This window comes from Rosa chinensis, chromosome 3 (genome assembly GCF_002994745.2).
Source record: "Rosa chinensis cultivar Old Blush chromosome 3, RchiOBHm-V2, whole genome shotgun sequence".
NCBI lineage: Eukaryota > Viridiplantae > Streptophyta > Magnoliopsida > Rosales > Rosaceae > Rosa > Rosa chinensis.
The window spans coordinates 17,092,801-17,119,266 of NC_037090.1; the positions used below are offsets into that span (position 1 = coordinate 17,092,801).

Genomic DNA, 26,466 nt, shown 5'->3' on the forward strand with positions numbered 1-26,466 from the left:
TCTACATAATAGTGTTTTTTTAAAAAAAAATATATCCACCCACCTCTCTCCTCGTCTCCTCTTCTTCTTCCGCAACCCGCGCTCCCAAAGCCTCCTTCTCCTGCTCCATGCCTCGCCCTCCAAATTGAAATCGCCGAAACCGCAGAAGAAACTCCAACAGAACCACCACCACCGTCCCCACCGCCAAGCCCGCCTTCTACACTTCTTCTGACCCTGAAAACTTCCAAGCCACCTTCAACCTCAACAGTCTCTACCACTCCGACGCAATCACCAGAATGTGGCCGTCATCCACGATCGACCAGAGAATTGAGGGGTCCACGAGCGCCATCTCGCCGACAAACCCTAACTTGGCAGCGTTGGGGGCGGGGAGGGCGGTGATGAGCTCGCCGTCGGAGCCGCAGAGGCCGATGGCCTTGACTCCTTCTCGGTTGATCAAGGAGACCAAATGCTTGTTGACTTTGCCGGCCAAGACCATGGAGACGATCTCCATGGTGGGCGCGTCGGTGACACGGAGGCTGTCGTGGAAGTTGACCTCAATGTTGAGGCGCTTGAGCCAGAGGTTGATCTCGGGGCCGCCGCCGTGGACCAAGATGGGGCGGAGGCCGACGCAGGCGAGGAGGACGAGGTCTCTGACGACGGTGGCCTGGAGGGTCTCGTCCTTCATGGCGGCGCAGCCATACTTGACGACGATGGTTTTGCCTCGGAATTTCTGGATGAAGGGTAGGGATTCAGAGAAAATGTCGACCCGGAGCTGACCTGGAGTGGTATGAGCCGGGTGTTGGGCTTTGATTGAGAGTGAGTGCGAGTGCGGTGGACATTTGGGGTGGAAGAAGGTGAGGGTGTTGGGGAGGTTGCGGGGTGTTGGGGAAGGAGGGAATGAGATCAGAGATGGACAAGGGTGGGTTTTAGAAGCCAACATTTTGAGTTTGATTCTAGGGTTGTTTGGGTCTTCTGATCTCTTTGATTGAGAAAGGGTGGGTTTTCTCACCTATCGTCGGTGAGGAAGAGCTCAATGGTGGCTGGCATGGAGCAGGAGAAGGAGGCTTTGGGAGCGCGGGTTGCGGAAGAAGAAGAGGAGACGAGGAGAGAGGTGGGTGGATATATTTTTAAAAAAAAAACACTATTATGTAGATATATATACTATTTTTGTTTGCAATATACTAGAAGTATGTAAGTGGTCTGGTGGTTGGGCCATTCATTTGCATATGCTTTGGGAGGGGTTCGAATCTCCTCAACCTCAAATCTGGAATTAATTTTGGATTTTTCCATATTCTGTTGCCCAGGGTCATTTTGGGAATTTCACATGCGTGTGGGTCCCACTTTTGCTGAGTTGGAATGCCACATCAGCAGTTAACGTTAGAAACTGACAGAATTGAATCGGAAGGACCTATTGGACGAGAAAATAATACCGCGGGGGTGTTTTTGATGAAATTGAAAGTCGAGGGACTGAATTGATGCGAGGTCCATACCACAGGGTGGTAAACAATATTTAGCCCTATAATTATTGCCCCCCAGTAATATGATTATTGCCCCCAGTAGAAACATTATTGCCCCTCAATAATGTTATTATTGCCAAGTCAATTTTGAAAAGTTTGATACCACCCAGAAGAAGTAAAATGTTAGAACTGAATTGTAGTCAGATGCCAACACATATACAACAATATATTTGTCCATCTGATGCCAACTCATTAAAAAGTTCATCAAAACAAACAATGAAAAACAAAATTTGATTTGGGCACCCATCTAGGCAGCCAGCTCCTCTTCTCTCTTCTTTCCGGTTGCAGATCCGAAACATGGTGACACACCCTACATCTGTTCGTCGGGTTTCAGCCCACGGTGGGAAGTGTGCACAATGCTATTGTCGACGACAGGAAGCTCGTCCACGTGGTTAAGAGGACGAAATACCCGAAGCAAACCATGTCGTTGGGGAGGAGATCAGAGTCGCAGACGTCGATTTATATGGAGGTTGGCGTCACAGACGTCGAATGCCCAGCGGAGATCGGAGAAAGACAACTGAAATCAACGGCCGAATCGCTCCGTATTCCGAGATTTTGAGGCAGTTTTCAGATTTGTTTTTGGCGAGGAGCTTGATCTCCATAGCCGCTTGGTTCTGTTCTTCAATTGAACAGGACTCGAGGACCCCAATTTTCTAGGCTGACGGTGGTCGCTGAGTCGACTTAGCCGGGAAGGAAGAGAGAGAGAGAGAGAAACTGGTGGAGATCGGGGGGAGAAAGAGAGAGAGAGTCTGGGAAGGAGGGAGAGACTGAGAGGAGATGGATGAGTTTTAATTTAATTAATAGGGGCTAAAATGTCAATAGATGTTAGATTGGGTAAATGAGGTTAAATAACTCTTGGTGGAGCAAGTGGACAATTTTTAAGCTGAAATTGGGTAAGTGGTCACAGCCCCTAAAAAGATATCAAGAATAAAATTGTTTTATGGATAGTGGGTATTACCCGGGAACTATAATTGAGTGGGTATTACCCGCGAACTACAATTGAGTGGGTATTACCCAATGGGTACAAATGCCAACTTGATTTTGGTGGTGGACAAATCAAGGATGTCATCATTGTGTCCATCCTTGGCCATGGTGTTTACACGCGGTTAGGTAGGGGTCAAGCTTCCTAGCATCAAAAATTTCAATTTTTCATGGTTGTTTCAGAGGCTAGAGTAATTTGTTTGGGCAATGAGAGCAACACACTTCTTATCATTTTATTAAATTTGTATTTTTTTTGGTTTTGGCTAGGTCAAACAAGTTCTTACTCAATTGAGCTAGGATTCAGTGGTCTTGCTACTGTGGGTGTGTCATTTTTATGGTGTTATTCTTAATAATTTTTTTTATCCTGGGTATTTTCTTGTCATAATATATCATATCTCTAGCTACTACTATAAATGGAGACCCTCTTTTGGTGTCAAAAGACTTCATTAAATTTTGAAGTGCCTATAATACCCTTCAATAACATAATTATCAAATTAAGTTAATCAAATATAAATAGATAAAAGTGTAAATTGAAAAAAAAAATAACTAAACCACTACTATTATATGTCTAAAAAATAAATAACCACTATTCTTTTTAGTCGATCTATTTTCTATTAACATCACAATATCACCTACGTGAAATATGGGCACATTGCTAGTTGTAAATAATGAAAGAAAGGAGAGAGAGAGAGAGAGAGAGAGAGAGAGAGAGATTTTCTCAAGAAAAAATTGTTGTAGATGAATAAAAAAAGATATTTACCATAGTAAATAATGAGAGAAATTAAGACAAATTATTATAAACATAAAAAATAAAATCTTTTCAAATTGATTAAAATCAATGATAGTCTCTCCACAATTGAAATTTTTTAAATTCTAAAATCGAGAAATTATGCAATTTTACTTTGACAAAATATCACAAATAGTAATTTTGTTGTCACTAAAGTGATGTTTGGTAATAACTGTTAAGGTTAGCACGTGACCTTAGTGTTGAAATTGTACGTACTAGAAGATTTAGGACACGTTTACTTATTTGGAATGGAAAAAATTATGAATTGGAAACAACTGGAATGAGAGAAGAAATGAATCCATATGAGAATATTTCATTTCCATTAAGCTGTTTACATACCATATGGAATTAGAATATGAATGTTCATGAATCAAAATTAAAACTAGTTTGATTACTGTAATACACTTACAAAAAAAAATGTTCATGAGAGAGGTATATATATTTCTAGGATTTATGGGTAATTTGGGGTTATTAAAAATAAGTAAAGACATTTTGGGTAGAAAAAGTGGATGGGGGGGGGGTGACAAATTTTTTTCAATCCAATTTGATTTATGCATATGTATTTAAAGGGTGTTGCTATTTGAACCCAATAAATATCTAAATGCAGCACTAAAAAATTATTCTATATTTTTTCAATTGTACCCTTGTTTGATTGTATCCAAGAGCCACCGCACCGCTCATGTGTCTACAACTTCACTAGTCATCAAATACAACTTTTTGCATGTAATATCAAACCATATTTCAATTTGTAGAAAATAACTTATTCCTTTCCAATGCAGAGGAAAGCTTCACTTCGATGCTTCCTGGCAAAGAGGAAGGATATGATCAACGACATGTACCAACTGAGCAGCCTCAATTCTTCTGGCCCTGCAAGGCCAGCAGTTGAAAACAAGTCATGGTTAGGCTTGGTTGCAGTACGTAATTTGGGCTATGATAATATGATGCCTACTTAGGTTTCAATAGTTTCAAGCCATGTTGTTTTTTCTCTCTTCGAGGCTTGCCCCATCTGATCGAACTTGCCATAGATCATCTAACTATTGATTAAATTTCAGTTTATGTATCAAAGGAAGGAATTCATCAATGAATAATTTTATTCAAAGAAGAAAAAAATTAAGGCTTGTATTGTGAAAATTTGCTGGGTTTATATTATGTTTCCTGGGTGTATATAAGGGTAAAATTGAAATTAACTGATAACTTTTTTAGTGCCGAGTGTATTAAGAATTTAAGATATTTGCTGAGTTCAAATAGAACCACCTGTGTATGCAAGAATTCTCACAAGAAGCACAAAAAACTGAAACCTAAACCTAGGTTTCGCGAGCAGTGCGCCGGTGCTTTGGCTCCGATCTGCTACAGGGCGCTCCGGCGTTGCAAGAGGTAAGAGGACAAGGCTTCATCTCCTTATGCGTAGCGAAGCTGTTTTTGCTGGAGGAAATAGGCGAAGTACAGACTTTGTTGTGGGTTTGCAAAAGAGACTGGCATTTTGCTTTGGTGGCATCGGGTTTGACAAGGAGGAGATCGGCGTCACGATTTCAGGATTAGAGGAGGACCGAGGTCGGAATTTTCTACTAGAGATATGCGTTCAGTTCACCGATTGAGGCTTCTAGTTCGTGCTTGAAGAACTAACCTAGTGCAGCAAGTGCAGTCACTAGCACAGGCTTTGGTGGGCAGCGAGATGGCTGCCGTGGTCTCCTACCTGGGGAGGCCGCCAGACTGATTAGGCGGTGGCGGGCGGCTTCTCGGAAGGGCCAGATTTGGCGGTTGGTTGTGAGGGGCGTAGGGTGTGGGCAGTGGGCCTCAACCTTCCTGGGCTGTAAAGATGCAGTCTAGAGAATTGGGCCTTGGTTAGCCCAATTCCTTATTTTTCTCACACTTGGGTTGAGTTTGGGCTTTTTGGGAGTGATCTGTCCTGCTCTTTTGTCCTGAATCTGTTCCTACCATGTTGTTGTGGGGGTGTTGAATGTTGCGACGTACACCAAAAGGGTCTTAGACGTCAAGATGTTCAGGACATTGGTTCCATTTTAGGGCAGTGTAGGATTAGGGAGTTTTTAAATTCTGCATTTTCTTTTTCAGTAGTTCCTTTAGGATTTTAGTTTTGTTGAAGTATGGACTTTAGTTTTTTAGATTTCTTTTAGTTTTAGTACTCTTCGTGAGCTTGCATTGTAATATGAGGGGTGTTATGTACCCTTCATGCTTGACCGAATGAAGTCGTATGATTTACCATCAATGGATTAGTCTTCCGTTGCCCTAAAAAAAAAAAAAAAAAAACCTGTTAGCTCAAAAATTTTCTTGGCCACCTGTCACTGGGCCGAGGGCTTCTTTGGCTTACATGTGTCCTTCTAGAGAGGTGACGTGTGCGCGGGCATGCCAACTCGTAGCAGGTAGGCCAAGCGAGGTTTTGTTCTAGATTGTAGATCTTGCGCCGATCTGACTTCTGATCAGTTGATTGTAGGCCGAGGAAGGATCGATCTCTGCCGACTGCTGCGGGGTTGTCTCTGCCTTGAATGCAAGGACTTTAGCACAAATCAGCCTTATCTAGCCGCAGTGCTGTGTAACTCGGTGATTGAGGTGAAAGTGAAGTGATGATGATTCTTTTTGTGATTTTGTATTTATGAGCGCAAGAATGTAAATAATGCAAAGTAGAAGGGCAGCAAATAAAGATAAACAACAAGAATATAAACCGCGGGAAATAAAGTGCAGACAAAGTAAATAGCGAAGAGATAAATTGCATGAACGTAAAGAGCAACAAAGTAAAGTGCAGGAAACATAAATACCAGTAAAGAAAGCGATAAAATAAACACGTAAAGATTGATAAGTGTTGCTAAATTGTTGAATTGTATTGAGATAAAATTTGAGTAATCCGTTTGGTCGAGGACCTCTAACAATGAAACCTATGGTCATTTTTATAGTGAAACTAAACTACTGAATGAAGGAAAAGAAACAATCTCAACCTATACAACTAAGACTGCATTGATTACAAATAGAACAATATTCATGTTTGTGATATCGTTATCAATGATCAATGATTGATTCTATCATGAGCAATCAATCAGGTCATGTAACTGATGATTGGCAATAACACCTCCTGATGCTCATTCAAGTTAATTGCCCCAAACTTCGGTAACATTTCTCCTGACAATCAACCTCTTTGATGTGCCGCGGCTAATTCATTATGATCTCTACCTATTTAATAACGGCTGTTTGAACACGTTATTTTTGGTAATCAATTTGACAATAAACATTTAATGTGCCGCGGCTAATTGGCCGCTGTCCTTCATTAGGCCTTGCGGGCCGGGTCCACCTATCTGCTATGTAATATAGGTTTAAACAGAACCGCCTGTGTTTTAATTACATCCCTTATAGGATTACGTTTAGTTTGAAGCCTATATAAATAACCTCATCTCCACCTCTACCTTTTCTTCCTTGCTCGATCTAGTATCGTTGTTTCTCGTTAACGAGTATGAATAGCAGAAAACGCATAATAGATGACTACAACAGGTGGTCCAAGTATCTTCTTGATGAATTGATTGAAATGATTGTGAAGCGTCTAACCCTAGTCGATTCAAGAAGATTCGCTACTGTGTGTCCATCTCGGAGAAAGGTATCATCACAATGGTTTCAACGAGTAACCAGACTTCTATGGCTCTTGAATTCGGCCGAGTTTCTAGACTTAGAAGATGTGAAATATAGTCTTTACAGTCCAAGTGAAGACAGAGTCTATAACCTCAAGTTTCGAAGAGAAGATAATAATACGGGTGCTTCACGTAGTAATCAATCAATACGGTGCTTGGGCTCAGTTGATGGCTGGTTGATAATGTCTGAATTAGATGTGGCAAACGGGCCAGCCATGCACGTAGTAATCAATCAATACGGTGCTTGGGCTCAGTTGATGGCTGGTTGATAATGTCTGAATTAGATGTGGCAAACGGGCCAGCCAGGCACGTAGTAATCAATCAATACGGTGCTCGGGCTCAGTCGATAGCTGGTTTATAATGTTTGAATTAGAGGTGGCAAACGCCCTGGCCTGGCCCATTTTAAGCGGGCCTAGTCGTGCTTCGTGCCGTGCTTGGGCCTGCCCATTTATTATTGTGTCGGGCTTGTACTGGCCTATTTACTTAAACATTAAGCCCGGTCCGACCCATGGCCCGAGCCCATATCGTGCCGGGCCAATAAACGGGTCGTGCTTTTGCCTACCCACTATAAAGCACGATTTTAAAATCTTAATTTGAATAAATAAAAAATAATTTTATTTAACTATTTAGAAAATTCAAATAAATTAAGTTCTACAATGTTTTTCTCAATCTTAGTTTTTTAAGATTAGTTTTCTAATAATTTTTTATATTCCACTGCAAGAAAGAAAGAAAGAAAGAAAAAATAACTCAAAATATATTGCTTTTAGTATATTATTGTGAGATTAATCTTTATTAATATAATGAAGATTTAGTATCATATTATTCTTTCCTTCATTCTATAGTTGTATTATTATGAGATTAGTCTTTATTCATAAACATATATTTAATATTTAGAAAAAATACTTTATTTCAAAATAATGATATAATGTTTTTTTTTCTCACTATTTTGGCAACATAAAATAAATAGCATTGGTGGAATTGTCATGAGATTTCAAATAAGGAGGTCTAATATTCAAATCTCATCATTGTGGTTTTTTTATATTTTTAAAAACAAAATGAAATTTTGTATTTGAAACGGGCCAGACCAAATATGTTGTGCTCGGGCCGGGCCAATGGGCTAATATTCCTAGGCCCAATCCGGCCTGTCATTCTAACGTGCTCAGGTCGTGCCGGGCCCGTTACGGGCCGCTTTTAAGCGTGCCTGGCTTGTGCCGTGCTCGTGCTTAGCGGCCCGTTTACCACCTCTAGTCTGAATGGGCATCAAATAAGATTGATCCGATGTCCATCAATTACTTCTTGAACCCAATGACAGGTGATCGTATTAAGCTGCCCCAGCTGACCTAAATCCCATGGATTTCCGCTGCCTCTTCAAATCCCAGATGTTCTGATTGCATCGTTGCAGTAATTGCAGGAGAAAGGAAGGAGTTGGTGTTTTGCAGGCCATGTAGTCATATATCATGTATTTGGCAAGGGCAAGAAAATTGTTATATAAAATACGTTAAATTTCACGAGGATGGGAAGTTATACGCAATAAGAGAGGATATGGATTCTATACTTGTTTTTGTTTTAGACAGAGATGCCAGGATCGCTTAGTTTGGCGGCAAACCGCGAACCCGATCGCACGACCCGAAACGCAGTACGATCACGAACCAAATCGGTGACTCCAGCGATCCCATATTTACTCAGCGGTCCCATCTTCTGCATCAGCTCTAGTGCACTTGTTTCTGGACTTCATCCATTCCCAGACTTCTGCAACAGATTGGTTGGGCTTTTCATCTTCTTTTCTTTTTCTTATGATGACTATTCCGATAAGAAAAAAATGCTAATATCTAAAAGATTTTTAACCTAATTCTTTATAACTTCTAATATCTCATTTTACTTGTTTACCCTTTTAAATTTATGTGGTTTTCATAGTATATGTATAAGGGATATTTATGTAAAAAAGTTATGTTTCCAAATACGCAATTAAAATTATGTTTAGGAATCCTGATTTTTATTTATAGTATGGTATCTATATTTTTTTTATAATTATATTTATCATATGTAATTTATTTTTAATTAAAAATTTTAGCTAATACATATTAGCGTACCGCGTTCTACAGAGATTGGCGTACCGTGTACCCGTATTGCGTACCCGTTCCGCAACGACCCGCGATCCAGGTAACACTGGTTTTAGATCCCTTAAACCATTGCCAAGGCAAAGGCAAGCATGAGAAAATTATTGCTTGCAAGGAAAAAACAATGTTAGCTGGAATCTCACCTGGGGCTAGGGATCAGGACGACTGTGGCGGTGGGTTCTTGTCTGCATCATTTATCTGGTCCTCCAAAGGTGAGGTTTTACTGGTTTGGCAACCGCATTACGAGCCCTACGGCGATCAGAATGCTATTCCATTTTTTATGTGTTCAAGATAGATAGAAGTGGTTCTAAAACTATTTGGGTGAAGACGAATGACGTTGATGAAGAGCAAGTAATCTTTGTATCCGCCTGTCGCACAGCACCTCAATGTCAATGTCGAAGCTCGCCGAGTCATTTATGACAACCAAAGATGAGGCTTTTCTTGGACTTGGATGTGGAACATACTGCATCTGCTATAATTGGGATGAACATAATCGACTTGGTGTTTTTGCTTGTAACTTAGCCGACAAAACTTGCAGTTATCTTTCCAGAAGCGGTCTTCAACATGCAAAGGGAGAGGGTTCGTCGAAAGACTTGTATATTTCACATGGGGTATGGTTTACGATCATTTCATATATTGAAGGAGCTTTTAGATATAGGTCCTTTGTTTTCTAATTTGTTAGAATGACATATTATGGATTTCAATTTTTTGATTGAATGGCATATAGAACTCCATAGGAGATTGGTAGAATCAAAACGAAATCCTTATTATGCACGAACACTACAAAAAACCCAGCCAGTTGGAGAATGAGGGTATCTGTCCCTTTTGGTGTGTATGGGCGTGAATAGGATGTGCCTATTAGAATGATGTACTACTATTAGTATTGGGGTTTAATGTGTTCTTGCATAACAATTAATGGGAACGGCTATTGTAATGTATCCAAGTTCAACATAGTGTCATTCTATTCGCTTGCTTATTAGGCCAATACTTCCGTGTCTATATCTCTATATAGCCTCAATTAGGTCCGGGATCTATCGCCCTATATATAAGCAATTCAAATTTTCAGCAACATAGGAGATTGCAGGTGGAGATTGATCACAGAGCAGCTCAGATGGCGCCATCAATAGGTGAGTGCTTTCAGGGTTCACCTTATTCAGTATGCATGTTTCGTGACTTTTATGTTATTAAGTTTATCAAGTAATACTTTGTTCTTAACTTCTTATGTTTAGTATATGCAGCAAGATGTCTATGTATTATATAATCATAGTTTCTTACGATTATAACTAGTGAAGACGATTCCTTCTCAGATGGTGGGATTGAAAAGAAAGGCAACCTTTGGCAGATGATATGACATGGAAAAAATTCTTAAGATTATAAGTAAATCTGCATGGCATCTGTTGATCATGACTGAATTTTTGATGAAACGTCCTAATTGGTCTCAGAATTTTTTCATCAATCCAATGACGGGCTTGGCTTATGCTGCCACCACTGGTGAGCGCCTGCCCATGGATCTCCCTGGCCTCTGCAGATCCAAAATGTTCCAAATGCATTGTGGCACCAATTACATATAACAGAAGTAGGTTGGTGTTTTGCAGGCCACCTGATGAATCGTGGACTCTCCAACAGATTAAAGATGATGAACACATGGCTGAAATTAAATTCCAGGATGGGAAGCTATACGCAATGGGACGGGAGTACGTAGTTGTTTCTGATCCCTTAGAAGTTCTTGATCAATAATAAGGGAATAAAAGTAAGAATATTGCTTTCATGGCAAAAGACTCACATTTGGAAGCCTTCTTAGGAGCAAAGCGTAGGAGAGCGGTCTTCTACCTGGTCTTCCAGAGGTGAAATGTTACTCCTTTGAAAGCCAGTGTCTCCTTTTGTGTCCAAGTATTCAGTGTTCAGGTTAGATGCAAGTAGTTCTGAACCTAAATGTGTACAAATGAATAGTCTTGGGGGCCAGATGTTCCTTAAAGGCTGCAAGCCTGCAACAAGATGATCTCGATTTCAATGTAGAAGCTGACCAACTCAATGACAACAACAATGACAGACGAGGCTCAAGGACTTGATTCTGGAAAAAACTACATCTGCCATTGTCCACACACACTTGAACCTACCCAAGTAAAATTTTTTGGTATTAGTGACTTGGCTGATGGGACTTCGTTGGCCACAATGCCACATCAGGCATCTGGGATTTGGTTTACCCCAAACTGTCATGAAAACGTAGACCAAACAAGATTAGTATTACATTGGTTGCTGACATATATCTTTCTTTTTCTTCTATTTTCTGGCTCATTGTAAGTGGAGGTCTGTAGCTCAGTCATGACTAAAGTTCAAATCTCTTTAACCTCTGTAATAACAAGAAAAAGTGGCAGTTTAAATCATACATTAAAGTGATTATTATGAATAAGCTGGTTCCGTTGGAATTTAGTTCATTTTGGTAAAACACTTCACAAACTTCTGACATTTCCAAAGGAGGTAAATGCTAAGAGAAACAGTTAGATGGATGAAGCAGCAAACGCAGATTTTGCTTGCCGTTGACTCAATTTCATGTACAAACCCTGCAACAAACAGCAACCCTGTTAGATCTTCTGTGCTTTCATAAGAGGTGAACCCAAAATAAATATCGGTTTTACAAAAGATATCATTCCTCTTTCATGTTTCACTTCTTCAAAACCATAGTGAAAGTTATATAGATTGAAACAGGCCAAAAGAAAACAATGAATATGACTCTAAAATATTTTACCAATCACATTACTTACCACATCTATCACAAAGGTGAAAACTATGTACAGAAGTTTTGTGATCAGCAAATATGCTACCAAGTACCAAGGCAAATATAAAGCTAACCCAACACAATTCATTTGATACGATTCTATATTTCTAATCCACATTGAATTTGGGGAGAAATGAGTAAAATATTCTTGCATGTGAGGTGAAAGGCATTACATTTGTAGTGTGAATTGTTGCTCCTGTTGTCATGCTAATGTTCTGATCAGGAACAAGCTCAAAGTTCAGGTGCTGAATAAAGATTGCCAGAGCAACAATAGCTTCCAGCAAAGCAAACTGATCACCAACACACTTTCGTGGCCCTCCACTGAATGGAATGAACCTACAAGCAATAGATAAGTTCGTTTAACCATAATTTGCTGCTATGTGTGTGAGGGATCTATAACTACAAAACGTACCTGAAATCTGTATTCGTTTCATTGGGTATAGGACCTTCCATATCAAATCTCTCTGGTGAAAATTCTTCTGCTCTCTCCCACACCTTGTAAAATCATTAGGAAAAAGCAACCAAAACAAAAGTACACATCCAAAGAACGAGAACAAGTCATATTTCAATTGTTTTAACATGTAAACTCGCACTAGGGAGGAAAGCACTGAATTTGTCTGGAACACATAGAACTTTCTTGACATATAATTTCATACCTCTGAAGAGCGATGGATATTATATACCGATATCATAATATCCTGACCAGGGTTGACTTTGTAATTTCCAGGGAGCACGTCAGCAACTTGAGCCCTTCTTATCAAAACCTATATAAACCAGTAGAATGCAGCCATCACCAAAAAGCACGATTCTCTATGCGGTTATATCCTACACTGTCATCAAATTTCCCTAATTGTGTTACAGTTCAAATAACAGAGAGAGAAAACATACAGGAGGATGTGGAAAGAGACGCAAAGATTCCATTATGCAGCGAGTTAAGAACTTCAGATCCTTTATGTCATCATAGGAAGGACGTCGTCCCTGTAAAACTGTGTCAACTTCTTCCTGTGCTTTCACTAATGAACGGGAATCCTGCAATAAAGAAATTAATCATGAAGAATACAGTACATATTGCCTGGTATTTCAGTAACCTATTTGCACAAGAAAAACACATAAATGGAAGGATACCTTACTTAGAAGATATAGCGTCCAAGTCAATACTGAACCAGTTGTCTCATGTCCAGCAACCAACATAGACAAAAGATCATCTCGTAATTGTACACTTGAAACCTGAAATTATTTTGTCATCCGTTATCACTTTAGCACAAAAGAATATAGTGTCCTTAGTCTAATCTTTACAGCAAAATCAAAGACAGTTAATTCCAGTTTCAGATTAGTGTTGAACTTATGAATTCAGTTTCAATCGTTCTTAGTAACATAAATGAAATAATAAGGAACTTCTTCAGAACCTGTTATATAAACATTTAGATGCCTATATAAAATTCAGTACAAGCCAGCATAGATTCACTTGGACAGAAAAATCAAGATATCAAGCTGAACTGATAAATGCAAACAATACACTTATTGAAAAGGGATAATGATAGTCACAATAAAGAAATGACACTTTCAATTTTTTAGGGGTCGGTGTGGGAGTTCGGAGTGTAATCACAGACTCCTATTTGAAATCAGCGTATTAAAGAAGAATTTGTCAACTCAAGCGTATTGCTCAAACTAGAATGGGATGAACAGTTTCAGCATATGCATCAAGAAGAGGAAATGAGTGTTTTCCTGTTCTACATGAACCTTAATTTTGTACAAACAGGCCTATCAACTTTTATTGAAACATGGTACTTGACTTTCCAATCCAAAATGAACCTTTCTTAAGCCTATAATTGTTTACTGAAACATTCCTGTCCTAAATAAATCTCTCCGACTTACTGCATTCTAAAGATAGAAGAGAACAGTTACGATGATGATTACAAGATTATGCAGACCTCTTCTCTACTTGCAAGCAAAAACCGAAGGATGCTTGGATCAGCTTCATTTAAATATTCTTCCTCATCAATTCTTTCACCCTCAGCTTCCACAATTGCTTTGCATTTAGCAATAAGTTCTTCAACAGAACTCCTGATAATTGAAACTGCTTTTTCAGCTTTTATTTGTCTTGGGATTATTTTACACAGAGCATCAACCTGCAATAATCAAAAATCAAATCACAAAGTACTGTCAGAACCCAAGAAAGGAAAAAAAGTACAGCAGCCCAGGATTAAGCGAGTTGGGAAAACCTGCCTTCCAATATGGTAATATATCAGTAGAACGAAGCTCCGCTTCTTTCAATGCAGTGTAAACGGCATCAATGACGGGGCTATCAGTATTAAGAGAATCAAAATTGTAGTTGAATAAAGACAGCCCTATAACATCAAGAGTTAACTGACAAAACTTTTCCTCCATGTTTATAGCAGTTCCACTAAGTGCATCAGCTTGTAGCTTCTCCACTAATCTATCAGCACATTTGCAAAATACCCGATCAACTATCACGGACAAGTACTTCTTATGAAGAGATGGCACCACAGCCCTGCGCCTAGCCTAGCATATATCAGATATTATGCTCAAATGAGATGGAAAGAACCCTACTGATCCCATATACAGTTTCATCTATTTAATGTCACAGGTTGGAAGCTTGTGGAATGAAAACTATAATATCATATAAGACCCTATTTAAAATTTTCATGTACTCATTAGTAGCATTGATCTCTAAAATCCCTTCGAAACATAACAGGCTTAGCAAAACAATCAACAAATGTTGATGCAAGATTCAGTAGAGCCAAAGATGGAGTAAAAATCGTCAATCTTGTTGCTTCTGAAAGTTAGAAACTGACTTTGCCTTTCTATTCTTTTCTCTCAATGTGCCCAACCAATTTGCCAAGATTGAAGGGAACAAAAAGAAAAAATCTATAATCAATTGAACCTAAGTGGCAGAAGCTAGTAAAGCTAAAACATTAATTGAAATTATGCAATAAAAATGTCCTGCTAACTGTGAAGTAGAAACAAAATCTAAAAGGTTTCCCCAAACGGCTAAAAGAGAGACCTTGAGGTACCACATTACTAATGAAGCAATAATCCAATACCTAACTATAACAAGTATGAAACCTTAAAAAGCATAACACCAACTCTAAACAGATAACTAAACAAAGCTACATCAGAACAAACTACACCCAACATCTAAAACCAAGCAAAGATCCGATCATGAACAACATTACCGTCCAAAGTGAGCCTTCAGCAATAGCAAAACCCGACCCGAACAAAAACTCGGAGACCTCGGCAACAAGACCCTTGGCGTACTTGCCATAATTCCTAAGCACATGTTTAGCGATAGCAGGGTCACTGACCACCACGAAGTTTCTGGGCCCAGCCGCCAGCCTGTATATTGGGCCGTACTGGTTCATCCACTTGAACAGAGGCAAGAACAGAGCACCACCCAGAAGATCGGACACGTCATCGAGCTTGGCGGAGGCGACGGGAATGCCCGAGTCGTCGTTTTTGGATATGGTCAGGGAGCTGGTCAGGGAAGTGAGCCAATCCGGGCTGACCCACGAGCTTGGTTTGGAGGTTGTGGTGGGCTTGGAGTTTGAACTGGGGTCCTTGTTGGTTGAGGCTCTGATGGAGAAGGAGTGGAATGGAGTGGTGGGTTTTGGAGAAGAAGGAGTGGGGAGGAGAGTGAATGATGAGAAAGAGTGGAGAGAGCTAAGCATGGCTACTGTTTAGTGGGTGATGAGGAACTCTGCAACTATGGACATCTCCAACTCCAACTCCAACTCCAACTAACAGCTTAGTGAGAGAGAGCCAACCGTTATCTATGATCTTGGAGAATGGAGATTTAGCGCGGGCGGTTCCGGTTCGGTGCACGTTGCCAATGGGTGGGTGGACCGGTTGGGCCAAATAGATTGGGATTCGTACATTGGAATTGGTAACCAACCAACTGGGCCATAAATCCCTTAAACCCTCATTTGAGGCTTTTTAACCAGTGTTATTCCATTAGAGTTTGACTCGTTTTTAGTTCATTCGAACTCATCTTGTTTCATTACAAGTCAAGTTTTAAGTTTAGTATACTCAGCACGTAATTAATCAAAAGACAGCTTCAATTGAGCTTGAACTTGATGAAGATTGGCTTGTTTGCTTAAGCATGTTTAATTTTAGCTATATTTTGATGTTGTGTTTATATTCTTCATTAAAAAAATATGGTATTTACAAAAGTATGAGGAAAGAAAAATTGTTAACAAAGAAAAAGAGAGTTTAAGACCCATACATGAAAACAAAATTGAAGTATTGAAACCTAGAGATTACGAACCAAAAGCTTTTAGGGAAAAAGAAAAACCTTGCAAGCCAAGCTCATCAAACACCACTAATTAAGTTGGATATTCTAGATAATGTTATGATTGGCTTTGAGGTGATGCATTTTGTGAAGAAAATTGATGATAGAAATATGGGTTAATTACATATAAGTGCATCTTTGAATTTTTTTTTAGCCATAAAGCCACCAACAAGTTTTTTCCCTCGTAAGGCCACTAGATTAAAAAAGGTGTTATATTTTGGATATTAAAAACCAACATATTTACATAAATGCCACTAGAGTAAAAAGTCAACAATCATTCTCTCTCTCCTCTCCGGCAAGGTCTCCGACCAACTCCGGCGGGTCTCCGGTCGACCTCCGGCCAACTCCGGCGAGTCTCAGGCCGACCTCCGGTGACTACAAAAGCTACTGTCACTAACACCAAAAGCTACTGTTGTCAGCAATAAAAGCTACTATGGTGAGATTTCCGGCAACCTCCGGCGAGGTCACAAAAGCTACTATCGCCAGCAACAAAAGCTACTCTCACCAACACTAAAAGCTACTCTCTCCCACCGACACTAAGCTACTGTCGCCAGCAACAAAAGCTACTCTCACCATAAACAAAAACTACTATCACCAACACCAAAAACTGCTTAACCATCACCAAAAACTGCTTAATCTATTCCGGTGAGGTCTCCGGCGATATCACAAATGCTACTGTCACCCACACCAAAAGTTACTGTCACCAGAAGAAAAAGTTACTCTCACTAACAAGAAAAACTACTGTCACCAACAGTAAAAACTACGCTCACCAACAAGAAAAAATACTGTCCATATTACTACCATCTCCAACAACAAAAGTCACTATAATCAATACCAAAAACTACTCTTACCAGCACCAAAAGGTACTACCAAACTAAACAAAATTACTCCCGAAGACTGAGAAAACTATTACTCCTAATTTCAACAAACACAAATCCAATTGGGTGCAAATTTTGCCAAATCGTTTGAAATCAACAACAAACCAGTCAATAAATATTCACGTGCCACACTCCATAGAGAAACCAAAGGCGAGTAGAGAATCGGAGCTTGCTTGCTGACCTTGAACATCTACACGCACTGGTGGAGCAACGTGACCTTGTTGGCACCGTGGATCTTCGAGTTGCAGGTCAGACATAGGTAGACCAAGTCGGTGAGGCAAAATAAGGCCGAAGGCAACAATTTGCTGGCAAGAAATCTCAACGCCTAAGTTCGAGCACGAGGTCGAGTTCACAGAGAAGCCAGAGGCGAGTAGAGAATCGAAGAGATTTGAGCTCCGATCGGAGCTTCGTCGTTGTCTTCAGGCATGGCGGCGCTGTTTCGAGGTTTTGAAAGCTTGTAATCTCACCAGATCGGAGGCGGGGGTCGTTGGAATCGGGGAGGTGAAGAAGTGTGCAGAGAGCGTCCCTTAATCAACGATGGAATCTCACCAGATCGGAGGAGGTGGTCATTGGAATCGGGGCGGTGGAGAGGTGTGGAGAGAGCATAGTGCCTTAATTGGCAATGGGATGGCTAGGCTTTGGTCGGGTTTGTGCTGTGGTTCAATTGATGGTGACGGTGATGAGAGATGGTGGCCGGAGTTGATACTTTCTGGTGATTACAGAGGAAAGAGAAGAAGAAAAGAGATCGGGGAAAGAGAGAGAGAGAGAGAGAGAGGAAATGAATTTCTTTTCGTTTGGCTCAGATCATGAAGTTAGTTTTCTTCACGAAGGGTAAAATTGTCAGGGTGAAAATAACTTCAAGCTACAACTGGCCTTATGTGTACAAAAAAACTTTGGTGGCTTTATAACTAATTTAAGTTTCAAACTGACAGTTGTGTGTAATTTTCTATAGAAATATGGGGGCAATGGCAATTAAGTTGGATATGGCAAAGGCCTATGATAGGGTGGAATGGTGCTTTTTGGAGGCAATGATGTTAAGGTTGGGGTTTCATCGCTTATGGGTGAAACGTATTATGGATTGCTTGATAACGGTTTCCTTTTCGGTGCTATGGAAAGGGAATCCTCTGGGGTACTTTGTTCCATTACGTGGAATCAAGCAGGGCTGTCCTTTGTCACCATACTTGTTTTTCTTTGTGGCAGAAGGCTTCTCAAGGCTGCTCCAACAGGCAGAGGCTGCAAGAAAGATTTATAGTGTTTAAATTTCAAGGTTTGCTCCCTCAATATCTCATTTATTTCACTATGATGATAGTCTTCTATTTTTGGAAGCGAATCAAGCCGCTCCACAAGTCATAAAAGATATTCTCTGCATATATGAAGAAGTCTCAGGGCAACAGATAAATCTTCAAAAATCAGCTTTGTCTTTCAGCCCAAATGTGAAGGAAGAATATCAGGAGTTTCTAAGTGGTTTTCTGGGAATTCCGGTAATAGTCTGCCACGAGAAATATTTGGGTTGCCAACTCTAGCGGGAAGAGGCAGAAGATGTTTGTTTAAGACTGTTCGGGACAGGATTTGGCACAATATAAATGGCTGGAAGGAAAAGCTTCTTTCCTAGGCGGGTAAAGGGATTCTTCTAAAATCAATGGTTCAAGCTATTCCATCTTACTCAATGAGTGTGTTCCGGATGCCTGTGACTTTGAGTTATGAATTATCGAGTTTATTAGCCAGGTTTTGGTGGGGGAGGCAGAAAGGTAAACGTGGTCTTAATTGGCTGCGGTGGCATCCTTTATGCATAAACAAGTTGAAAGGTGGGCTAGGCTTTTGAGATTTGTTGATTTCAATCAAGCACTCTTGGCCAAACAATGTTAGAGTTGTTCTCTCTTCCTGATCTGATGGTTACGAAGGTGTATAAAGGGCGCTACTATTCTTCTTCCTCTCTTCTAAATGCACCGGTTCGGAGATCAAGCTCACTGATATGGAGGTCCCTCCTTTGGGGTAGGGAACTATTAGCTTATGGTTTACGATAGAGGGTGGGTGATGGTATGTCAATTTTCATCTTTCGTGATGCTTGGATTCCTATTCCATACACATTTCGCATTTACTCCCCACCAAATTTTCTTTTCAATTCTCTTGTTTCTGAGTTGATTACTGTGGATGGTTATTGGAACATTGAGTTATTACATCACAGCTTTTGGCCAAGAGATGTTGAAGCAATTTTCTCCATTCCTCTGCTGATAGCTCCTACTCCAGATAGATTGTGTTGGCAATACACAATAAATGGAATATATACGATCAAGAGTGGTTATCAATTGGCACAAAACTGCAGACTTCAAAATGAGGGGGGTGAAGGCAGTTCTAACCCACAAGAAGACCCGGTTTGGAAGTATGTGTGGAATCTAAAAGCTCCAGCTACTGCAAAGGTCTTTTTTTGGCGTGCAATCTATGACATCTCTATTATCTTCTCTGGTCTGTTCCTGTTGCAAAATAAGCTATGAAACTATTGTGCATGCCTTATGGTCCTGCTCTAAAGCGAAAGAAGTTTGGCTGCTCACTTCTATTCGTACTGTCGTGGGAGGGTGGAAACATGGCTCTTTGAAAGACCTATTCAGATTTGGTATTTTTGTTCTCTCTAAATCCGAATTGATCTTTGTCTTAATGTGTTGTCATCGAATCTAGCCAGCACGAAATGAAGAAAGTTTTCAGAACATATATATCCCTGCTTCTGTTCTCTTCTCATAGATTCAAGCTTCAGTTTTAGAGTAGGTTTTCTACACACTCGGCCTTCTCAACTTTCACCTTCAACAGGTAATTCTGACATATGGGTACCACCAGACTTTCGTTTCCTCAAATTAAATGTAAATGTTGCTTTGGATGATGTACATAGTGTTAGAGGTATGGGAGCAATCTCATGCAATGAAATAGGTGATCTTCTGATAGCGGCTTCTAAAGAATTTAGTGGAGGATTTGGTGTTAAGGCAGCAGAGATTTATGCGGCTGCTTTGGGTTTGCAGGTGTTATCCCAATCCGGTTTTCACACTTTTCATCTCATTATGGAATTAGACGCTTTATCTGTAGTTAATGATCTTTGCAAGACAAGTGATGACTAGTCTGTGGATGGAATGCTAATTAAGGAGGTCAAAGACTTGTTTCATCTTTTTTCCTTTGTTATTTGTACATATTGCCCTATGAAATGTAATCAAGCAGCGCATGCTTTAGCTAGAAAAACGCTTTTGTTTCCTGCATTTCAAGTTTGGGTAGAAGACGGGCCAAAAAAATAAGAAAGTGGCAATCACTGTCGTGCTCTCTCCCGCAAAGACAGAAAAACCCGACGGTGTGCTCTCTCTCTCTCCCTGACGGACGCCGCCGGCGTTCCGGCTAGGGAGAGGATGTTGTTTTGGAATCGCAGGGCTTCAGGGCAGCGGTGTGGTCCACTGATGGAGGATAGATCTTTGATCTTGGGCTGTACAGATCGATCTCGATCTGACCATCTCGGATCGGAGGTGAACGAGGCGCTGCGACTTTCCAACGGTGGGATCTAGCGTCATCGCATCTGAGATCTGGGTTATGGCTAATCAGATCGAAATACTGCAATGGCACTCCAAGGCTGTTTCATCTATGGTTTCGGATCTGCTCATGGTCGTTAGCAGGGTGTTAGGGTTGTCTGCGGTGTGGCACGGCTTTGCGATGGCGTAGGGATGCGGTGCGGCGGCGTGGTGTTGCAAGGCAGCGGCGTGGTGATGAGGGAGTTCGCCGGCGGTGGGAGTGGTTGCCTGCAGCGCGTGTTCTTTGCTGTGGGGAGCGGTGTTTGGACTGGGCCTCTGTTCCTGGGCCCTGCTGGTGTTTTTTTGTTTCAAGTTATGTTGGTTTTAGTTGTTTGTTTATCGTTGTTATTTTGTTGATAATAAGTCTCTGCCATGATTTGGTATGACGACGTGGGCTTTGGGCCGGTCTATGCACCTTGTGTGCCTTGTATGCTCTAGGTAGGCGGCGAGTTCCTTGCTTTAGCAAATGGTCGCAACCTCCTAGTGGTAGTAACGTGTCTGCTCTAGGTAGGTGGCGAGTTTCTTGCCTAGTCAAATGGTCGCTGCCTCCTAGTGGTAGGGTGAAACTTAGTGTCACTGGATGTATTTTCCAGTGGCAACATGATGGGAAAGCTGTGAGTATGGAAATTATACTATGCTGTAATCGAGTTGCAGATCGAGTTATCTTTCCGTTGTGTCACCGCTGTAAGGCAAATAGAGTCGCCTGTAGAGCGCTCTTTGCTAGTTGGTGCGTAATTGAATACAATTGTTTAGTAGAGAGTCATGATATTATTTCCGGGTGTTCTTTAGGTGCTTATTGTAATCCGGGGTTTAGGCTTAATGTCCCCCCCTTGTATTCGACAGTTTCATTAATTAAGGCTTGAGGGCAGCCGCACCAGCCCTTTATTCAAAAAAAAAAAAAAAAGACGGGCCATAATGGCTCTCTAATGATCTTCAAGCTGATGTATCTATCTAATTTGTTTATCAATGAAAGTTAATTTCTTCTTCTTAAAAAAAAAAAAACACCAAACTAATTAGTTTCCACAAAAAACAAGCTAAATCTAACTAGACAAAGCCTCAAATGCCTTGTTATTTGATATTGTAAACTGTAGTAGGGGATTTCAAATAATTAATAGCCTTTCTTGTATTAAAAAAGAGAAGCTAAATCTAAACACCAAATTATTTTCTTGGCTCAACACCTCAACTCATTTACACCTCTACATTTGTGACATAATGTCACCAGCTACTTAATTGATGTGATTATAATTGATTTGGAGGTTGGAGTTGTTATTAGCTCAAAATGTAGTCCTCACCAAGCGGAGTAGGGCCGAGGACTTTCAAACCAATACGGGTCTTTCTAATCTCGGGATATATTGGTGGCATGGGTATTCCACGGAGATTGTTAATTAGTTGTGCAAATAATGTGAAATCAACTAGTGGTGTTAGGTAGTGCAAATAAAATGTAGTTAACCTAACTTTATTTTTCATAATAAAGCAAGTTAACATTTTTTTTCATATATATATATACACAAACAGTCATTCTCATATAAGGATATCCTTACCTTAGCCTTAGGAATAGATTTTTAGTTTTTGACCACTTTTCGATCACATATTCACATATTAACCGTTCAGTTTTTAGGTTCTAATGCATATATCACTTATGTAAATTTTCAGCCAAATTGATGATCGTTAAGGTATTGAACTTGATTAAACCAATGAACGAACCGAATCTGTCGAACCGGAACCGTTCTTGTTCATTATTGTAAATTGCACTTTTGAATGCCTTAACGATCATCAATTTGGCTGAAATTTTGCAGAGATGATTTATACATTAGGACCTAAAAAATGAACTGTTAAGATGTGAATATGTGATCGAAAAGTGTTCAAAAATTTGAAATCCGTTCCTAAGCTAAGGTAAGGACATCCTTAGCCAAGAAGGATTGATATACAGTCCTTCTCAGGTTTGTGTGTGTGTGTGTGTTGCATGGGAACTCTTCTAATAAGGACTAGTTGAAGACTTTTTTGTGAAACTCACTTTTCGATCACATTTCGGCAAATCAACAGTTAGATGATTATATATTTATATGTAGATCATTTATGAAAATTTTCAACCAAATTGAAAATCGTTAAAGCATTCAGAATCATGATTTATTAGTTATGAACATAAACGGTTCATGTTTGACAAATTTGGTTTCTCTATTGATTTGATCTAATTTGGTACCTTAACGATTAGCAATTTAGAAGAAAATTTTCAGAAGTGATCTACTCATGCATACATAAACATCTAACAGTTGATTAACCGTAATGTAATACAAAGTAATTAAGTCTCTCAAACCGTTGATTAGAAAGTACTCAACTAGTCTTATTTTAGATTTTTAGTGGTTCTTATTAGAAGGTCGCCCTATATTTCATAACATCAATGTATTAATTAAGACTGAAACATAAGTAGACGTTGTAGGTAAGATAAAATACAAGGGCGATTCATGGTTACAGGTTCTAAACCTATAACTCTTATACTAGTAACATGTTAAAAAATCAATCAATAATGTACTATCCAACATGTTAAATATCAAGACTTACTATAGACTAGTTTTCAAGTTTTTGAATATCGCATAAATAATCAATATGGTTAAATTACAATAGCACTTTCGATCGATGTTGAGTCACAAATTACTTATGCAATTGTGCCCCATAATTATGAAAATTGATTTGTCTTCCATGATATTTACCCTTTTTAATCAATTTTCTTTTACTTGTAGGAAACTTTGCATTGAGAATAAAATGACTATTTGAGGCTTGAAATGCGGAGATTTGAAGCTAGGAGAAGAAGACACGAAGATTGGAAGAAAATTGCAAATTGAATTTTCCGGCGAGCCGCCCCTCATGGATGGTCTTTTCTCCAGCAAAGGAGGACCATGGCTGTGAGAATATCCCATCACTTGAAATTCAAATATCTCCCTACACCTTGTCCTTTTGTCACCTTGCCAATTTGGGACCATTTGGGGGATAATGGTGTAAGAGCATTTCTTGCACACTTTGGGACCAAAGAGGACATACATAGCTGATCAAAGAGAGGCCAAAGAGGGAGAATTCAGCATTCTTGACGCCATTCAATCATCTTCATCCTATCCAAGATCCATTTTTCTCTCTAGAGAAGACACCACCATTTCCACCACTAAAACCACCATCTCCACCTCTAAAACCTCTATTTCCACCACTACATCCTCCATTTCTTCCACCACTCAACACCACAACTCACCTTAGAGATTCTAAATTTCACTATTCTTACCACCGCATCATGTTCTTGGAGACCCATCTCCACCACCTCTTCCGGCATCATCAATAGTCACCCTTTACTCTCTATCTCTTTATGTATTTGATGTTTAATAGAATGTTGAAGCTTGTGTATCTAGCTATGTGTGAGTAGTGAACTAGTTGGGGCTAGGGTTGAAAGCCCTAGCCAAATTTGCTTGGATTGATGATTTTGTTTATAAATTGATGCAAATTCATGTTGTCATTCTCACATGATAAGTCAATAGTTGAATGCATTACTTAGACCTAATCAATTTGAGTTATGTGTTTGCCATGACATGAAGTTTTTCCTAGAGATTGATTACCTTTAGGCAAAAAGGGAGCATGAAAGCACACCATGTGTGCATGTGAGGGTAGTGAGCTAAAATCATCTAGAGATAGGATTGGTTTGCTTGCTTGGTTACCTAAACTCTAAGCTTTACGTATTTAGGGGCAAATGATTGAGACCTATCCGGTAATTGAATTTGTCTCTAGGTAGTTAGCTCTAGACTTATCCGGTTAGAGTTAATAAAATGAAAGGGGTTTAAGCCTTAGTAGTCCTATCCGGATGCTAAGAGGGTAGTTGGACAATTAGCTTTGCATCATTCATATTCAATTGCTTTACTGCTTGCAAGGGAGCCAAAAGGTGAAACCCGATGCCTAATTCCCATCCATTTGATAACAACTTGTTTTGTTTAGCTTAGTTTATATTACTTGCTTTCATTGTTTCAATTTGAATAGAAACTAATCTCAAAATCAAAATCAAATCTCTACACACCATCTCGCACATACTCACCATGAACTTTGGTTCACTTGTGAGCCTTTGTTTGTGATTGTATATTTGCATATTTTTCTAGTTTTTCCTTAGGTTTTCCCTAGCTAGGAAAAGATTTACCAATCCTCGTGGGTTCGACATCCTTACTTAATCCCCTATTTTATAACTTGTACCTCTTGCACTTGAGGGTGACTTCAATGCTAACAATAGACGTTTCAATTGTTTTGAAGATATTGAAAAATCTTAATCCTAATCCCAATCTCAATCCCAATTCTTCTGTATGTGTCTTGGTAGGAGCATTTTATGCAACGTTTATATTGGTAATCCCTATATTAATCTTTGTTAGTTTATTCTATTTTCTCTTTATTTATTTGCTTTTGTGTTTATTAGGTATTTTAGAGAAAATATGCGAAAATGAGATAATATGGAGAAAATATGCGCAAATAAGGAAAAGCTTAAAGTCTTAGCCCAAGCAAGAGACCTTGATAGATCGAGTAGCCTAATCCATGGAGATATCGCAGCAAATAAAAGATGAAAATTCAAAAAATATCATTGATGACGTGGCGCATTCTCATTGGACACGTGATATGGAGAAATCCTAATTCATGAAGAAGATCAAGAAGTTGGTTTCTCTCTATTTCAAGGAATCTCAACCAAAAAGAAATAAAAAGAAAACTCAAGGAGCAATATAAAAGAGTGGTGAAACATCTGAAAAAGCTCTCCTCTGTCTCCCTCCCCATTCTTCTTTATTTTATTTTAGGACTAAATACTGTTTAGTCTTTGAGCTTTTGACCATAAAACACTTCAGTCCCTGACCTTTTAATTTCACACGTTTAGTCCCTGTACTTCAAAATTTCAGACTAATAGGTCATTGCCGTCTAAAAGTCGAGGTGAAATGTCTATTATGCCCTCAGTTCTTTTTTAAAAATAAATTTATTCCTTTCTCTTTTATTTATTTATTTATTTTCTTAATTTTATTATTATTATTATTTTCAAACAGAAAGAAAGAAAGAGAAAAAAATAAGCAGAAAGAAAGAAAGGGGAAAAAAATTCCTTTTCCAAAAATAATTAAATAATTAATAAAAAAGAACTGAGGGCATAATAGATATTTTGCCGCGACTTTTAGACGGCAATGACCTATTGGTCTGAAATTTTGAAGTACAGGGACTAAACGTGTGAAATTAGAAGGTCAGGGACTGAAGTACTTTATGGTTAAAAGCTTAAGGACTAAACAGTATTTAGTCCTTTATTTTATTATGTGTAACTAAATTCTTAGGTTAGGTGTTGTTGAAGCCCTACACATGATTTTCATGCATGATTATTATTTCTTTCTCTAAATACTTATAGTCGGATAAAATTTGGTTTACTAGTTTATCATTGATGATTTTTTTATTTGTTTTCTCTGGATATATGCATGCGTAAAAGTATATTATAGGATATATTGTTTGAAGCATGTAGACAACCACCTTATTGATGCATGTTTTACAAGAAAGAACCAAGCAACTCAGCCATGTTTGTGTAAACCAAGTTCCTAAAGACCTAGTATATATCTAACATCCTGTGCTAGACTTTCTGCTATTGACTCAAACGTTTTTAGAACTTCATGATTTCAGTTAGTTAGCTATGTTTTAGATAACACCATTCTATTTCAATTAATTGAGAATAGAGCTATGATTGATAACACCCTTCACATGGCAAGGCAAGTAAGAAAACGTAATATGGTTTGCCTTAACACCATAAGCTTATCGTGAGGATAGTCATCCAATTATTTGCATTTAGATTAGAATAAGTTGTCATTTTAATGATTGTTTAGTAGTGGCACTACTACAAAAACCAGCTTTGGAGACACGTGGTTAAAAATTACAAGGACACATTTTTAAAAAGATGTCCTTATAACTTATTAAGGACG

General features: G+C 39.3%; 3 protein-coding genes across 4 annotated transcripts; 1 reads left to right on the top strand and 2 right to left on the bottom strand.

Annotated features, from left to right (window-relative positions):
• Window positions 1-250: 250 nt before the first annotated feature.
• On the bottom strand, window positions 251-919 carry LOC112194198 (acetylglutamate kinase, chloroplastic). The gene has a single exon (XM_024334442.1). It carries the CDS (start codon window positions 917-919, stop codon window positions 251-253), a length of 669 nt encoding a protein of 222 aa, XP_024190210.1.
• An 8,193-nt stretch (window positions 920-9,112) lies between these two features.
• On the top strand, window positions 9,113-11,272 carry LOC121052402. 2 transcript variants are annotated; one of them, XM_040517306.1, is made up of 4 exons: window positions 9,113-9,621; window positions 10,023-10,137; window positions 10,453-10,501; window positions 10,606-11,272. In XM_040517306.1, the coding sequence occupies exons 1-4, from the start codon at window positions 9,397-9,399 to the stop codon at window positions 10,745-10,747; spliced, it is 531 nt and encodes a 176-aa protein (XP_040373240.1). In that variant the 5' UTR covers window positions 9,113-9,396; the 3' UTR covers window positions 10,748-11,272. The 2 variants fall into 2 exon arrangements, 1 of the variants encoding a protein (XP_040373240.1); XR_005808950.1 differs by having other exon boundaries at window positions 9,113-10,137; window positions 10,318-10,501.
• Window positions 11,273-11,366: 94 nt separating this feature from the next.
• Window positions 11,367-15,627, bottom strand: LOC112191404 (carotene epsilon-monooxygenase, chloroplastic). The gene is made up of 9 exons (XM_024330749.2): window positions 14,984-15,627; window positions 14,013-14,309; window positions 13,718-13,915; window positions 12,912-13,013; window positions 12,675-12,815; window positions 12,443-12,550; window positions 12,199-12,281; window positions 11,960-12,122; window positions 11,367-11,571 (listed from the first exon to the last, which is right to left on the bottom strand). Exons 1-9 carry the CDS (start codon window positions 15,473-15,475, stop codon window positions 11,509-11,511), a joined length of 1,647 nt encoding a protein of 548 aa, XP_024186517.1. The 5' UTR covers window positions 15,476-15,627; the 3' UTR covers window positions 11,367-11,508.
• Window positions 15,628-26,466: the final 10,839 nt, after the last annotated feature.

Bases quoted from the DNA above. Each gene is read 5' to 3' on its own strand.
- LOC112191404 (XM_024330749.2), bottom strand. From the start codon at position 15,475: ATGCTTAGCTCTCTCCACTCTTTCTCATCATTCACTCTCCTCCCCACT. The intron at 12,551-12,674 runs GTATGTTTTCTC...TGGTTTATATAG, and splicing joins GTCTCTTTCCACATCCTCCT to GTTTTGATAAGAAGGGCTCA. The intron at 12,123-12,198 runs GTACGTTTTGTA...TATTGCTTGTAG, and splicing joins GAAACGAATACAGATTTCAG to GTTCATTCCATTCAGTGGAG.
- LOC121052402 (XM_040517306.1), top strand. From the start codon at position 9,397: ATGTCAATGTCGAAGCTCGCCGAGTCATTTATGACAACCAAAGATGAG. The intron at 10,138-10,452 runs GTGAGTGCTTTC...AATTGGTCTCAG, and splicing joins TCAGATGGCGCCATCAATAG to AATTTTTTCATCAATCCAAT. The intron at 10,502-10,605 runs GTGAGCGCCTGC...GGTGTTTTGCAG, and splicing joins GGCTTATGCTGCCACCACTG to GCCACCTGATGAATCGTGGA.
- LOC112194198 (XM_024334442.1), bottom strand. From the start codon at position 919: ATGTTGGCTTCTAAAACCCACCCTTGTCCATCTCTGATCTCATTCCCT.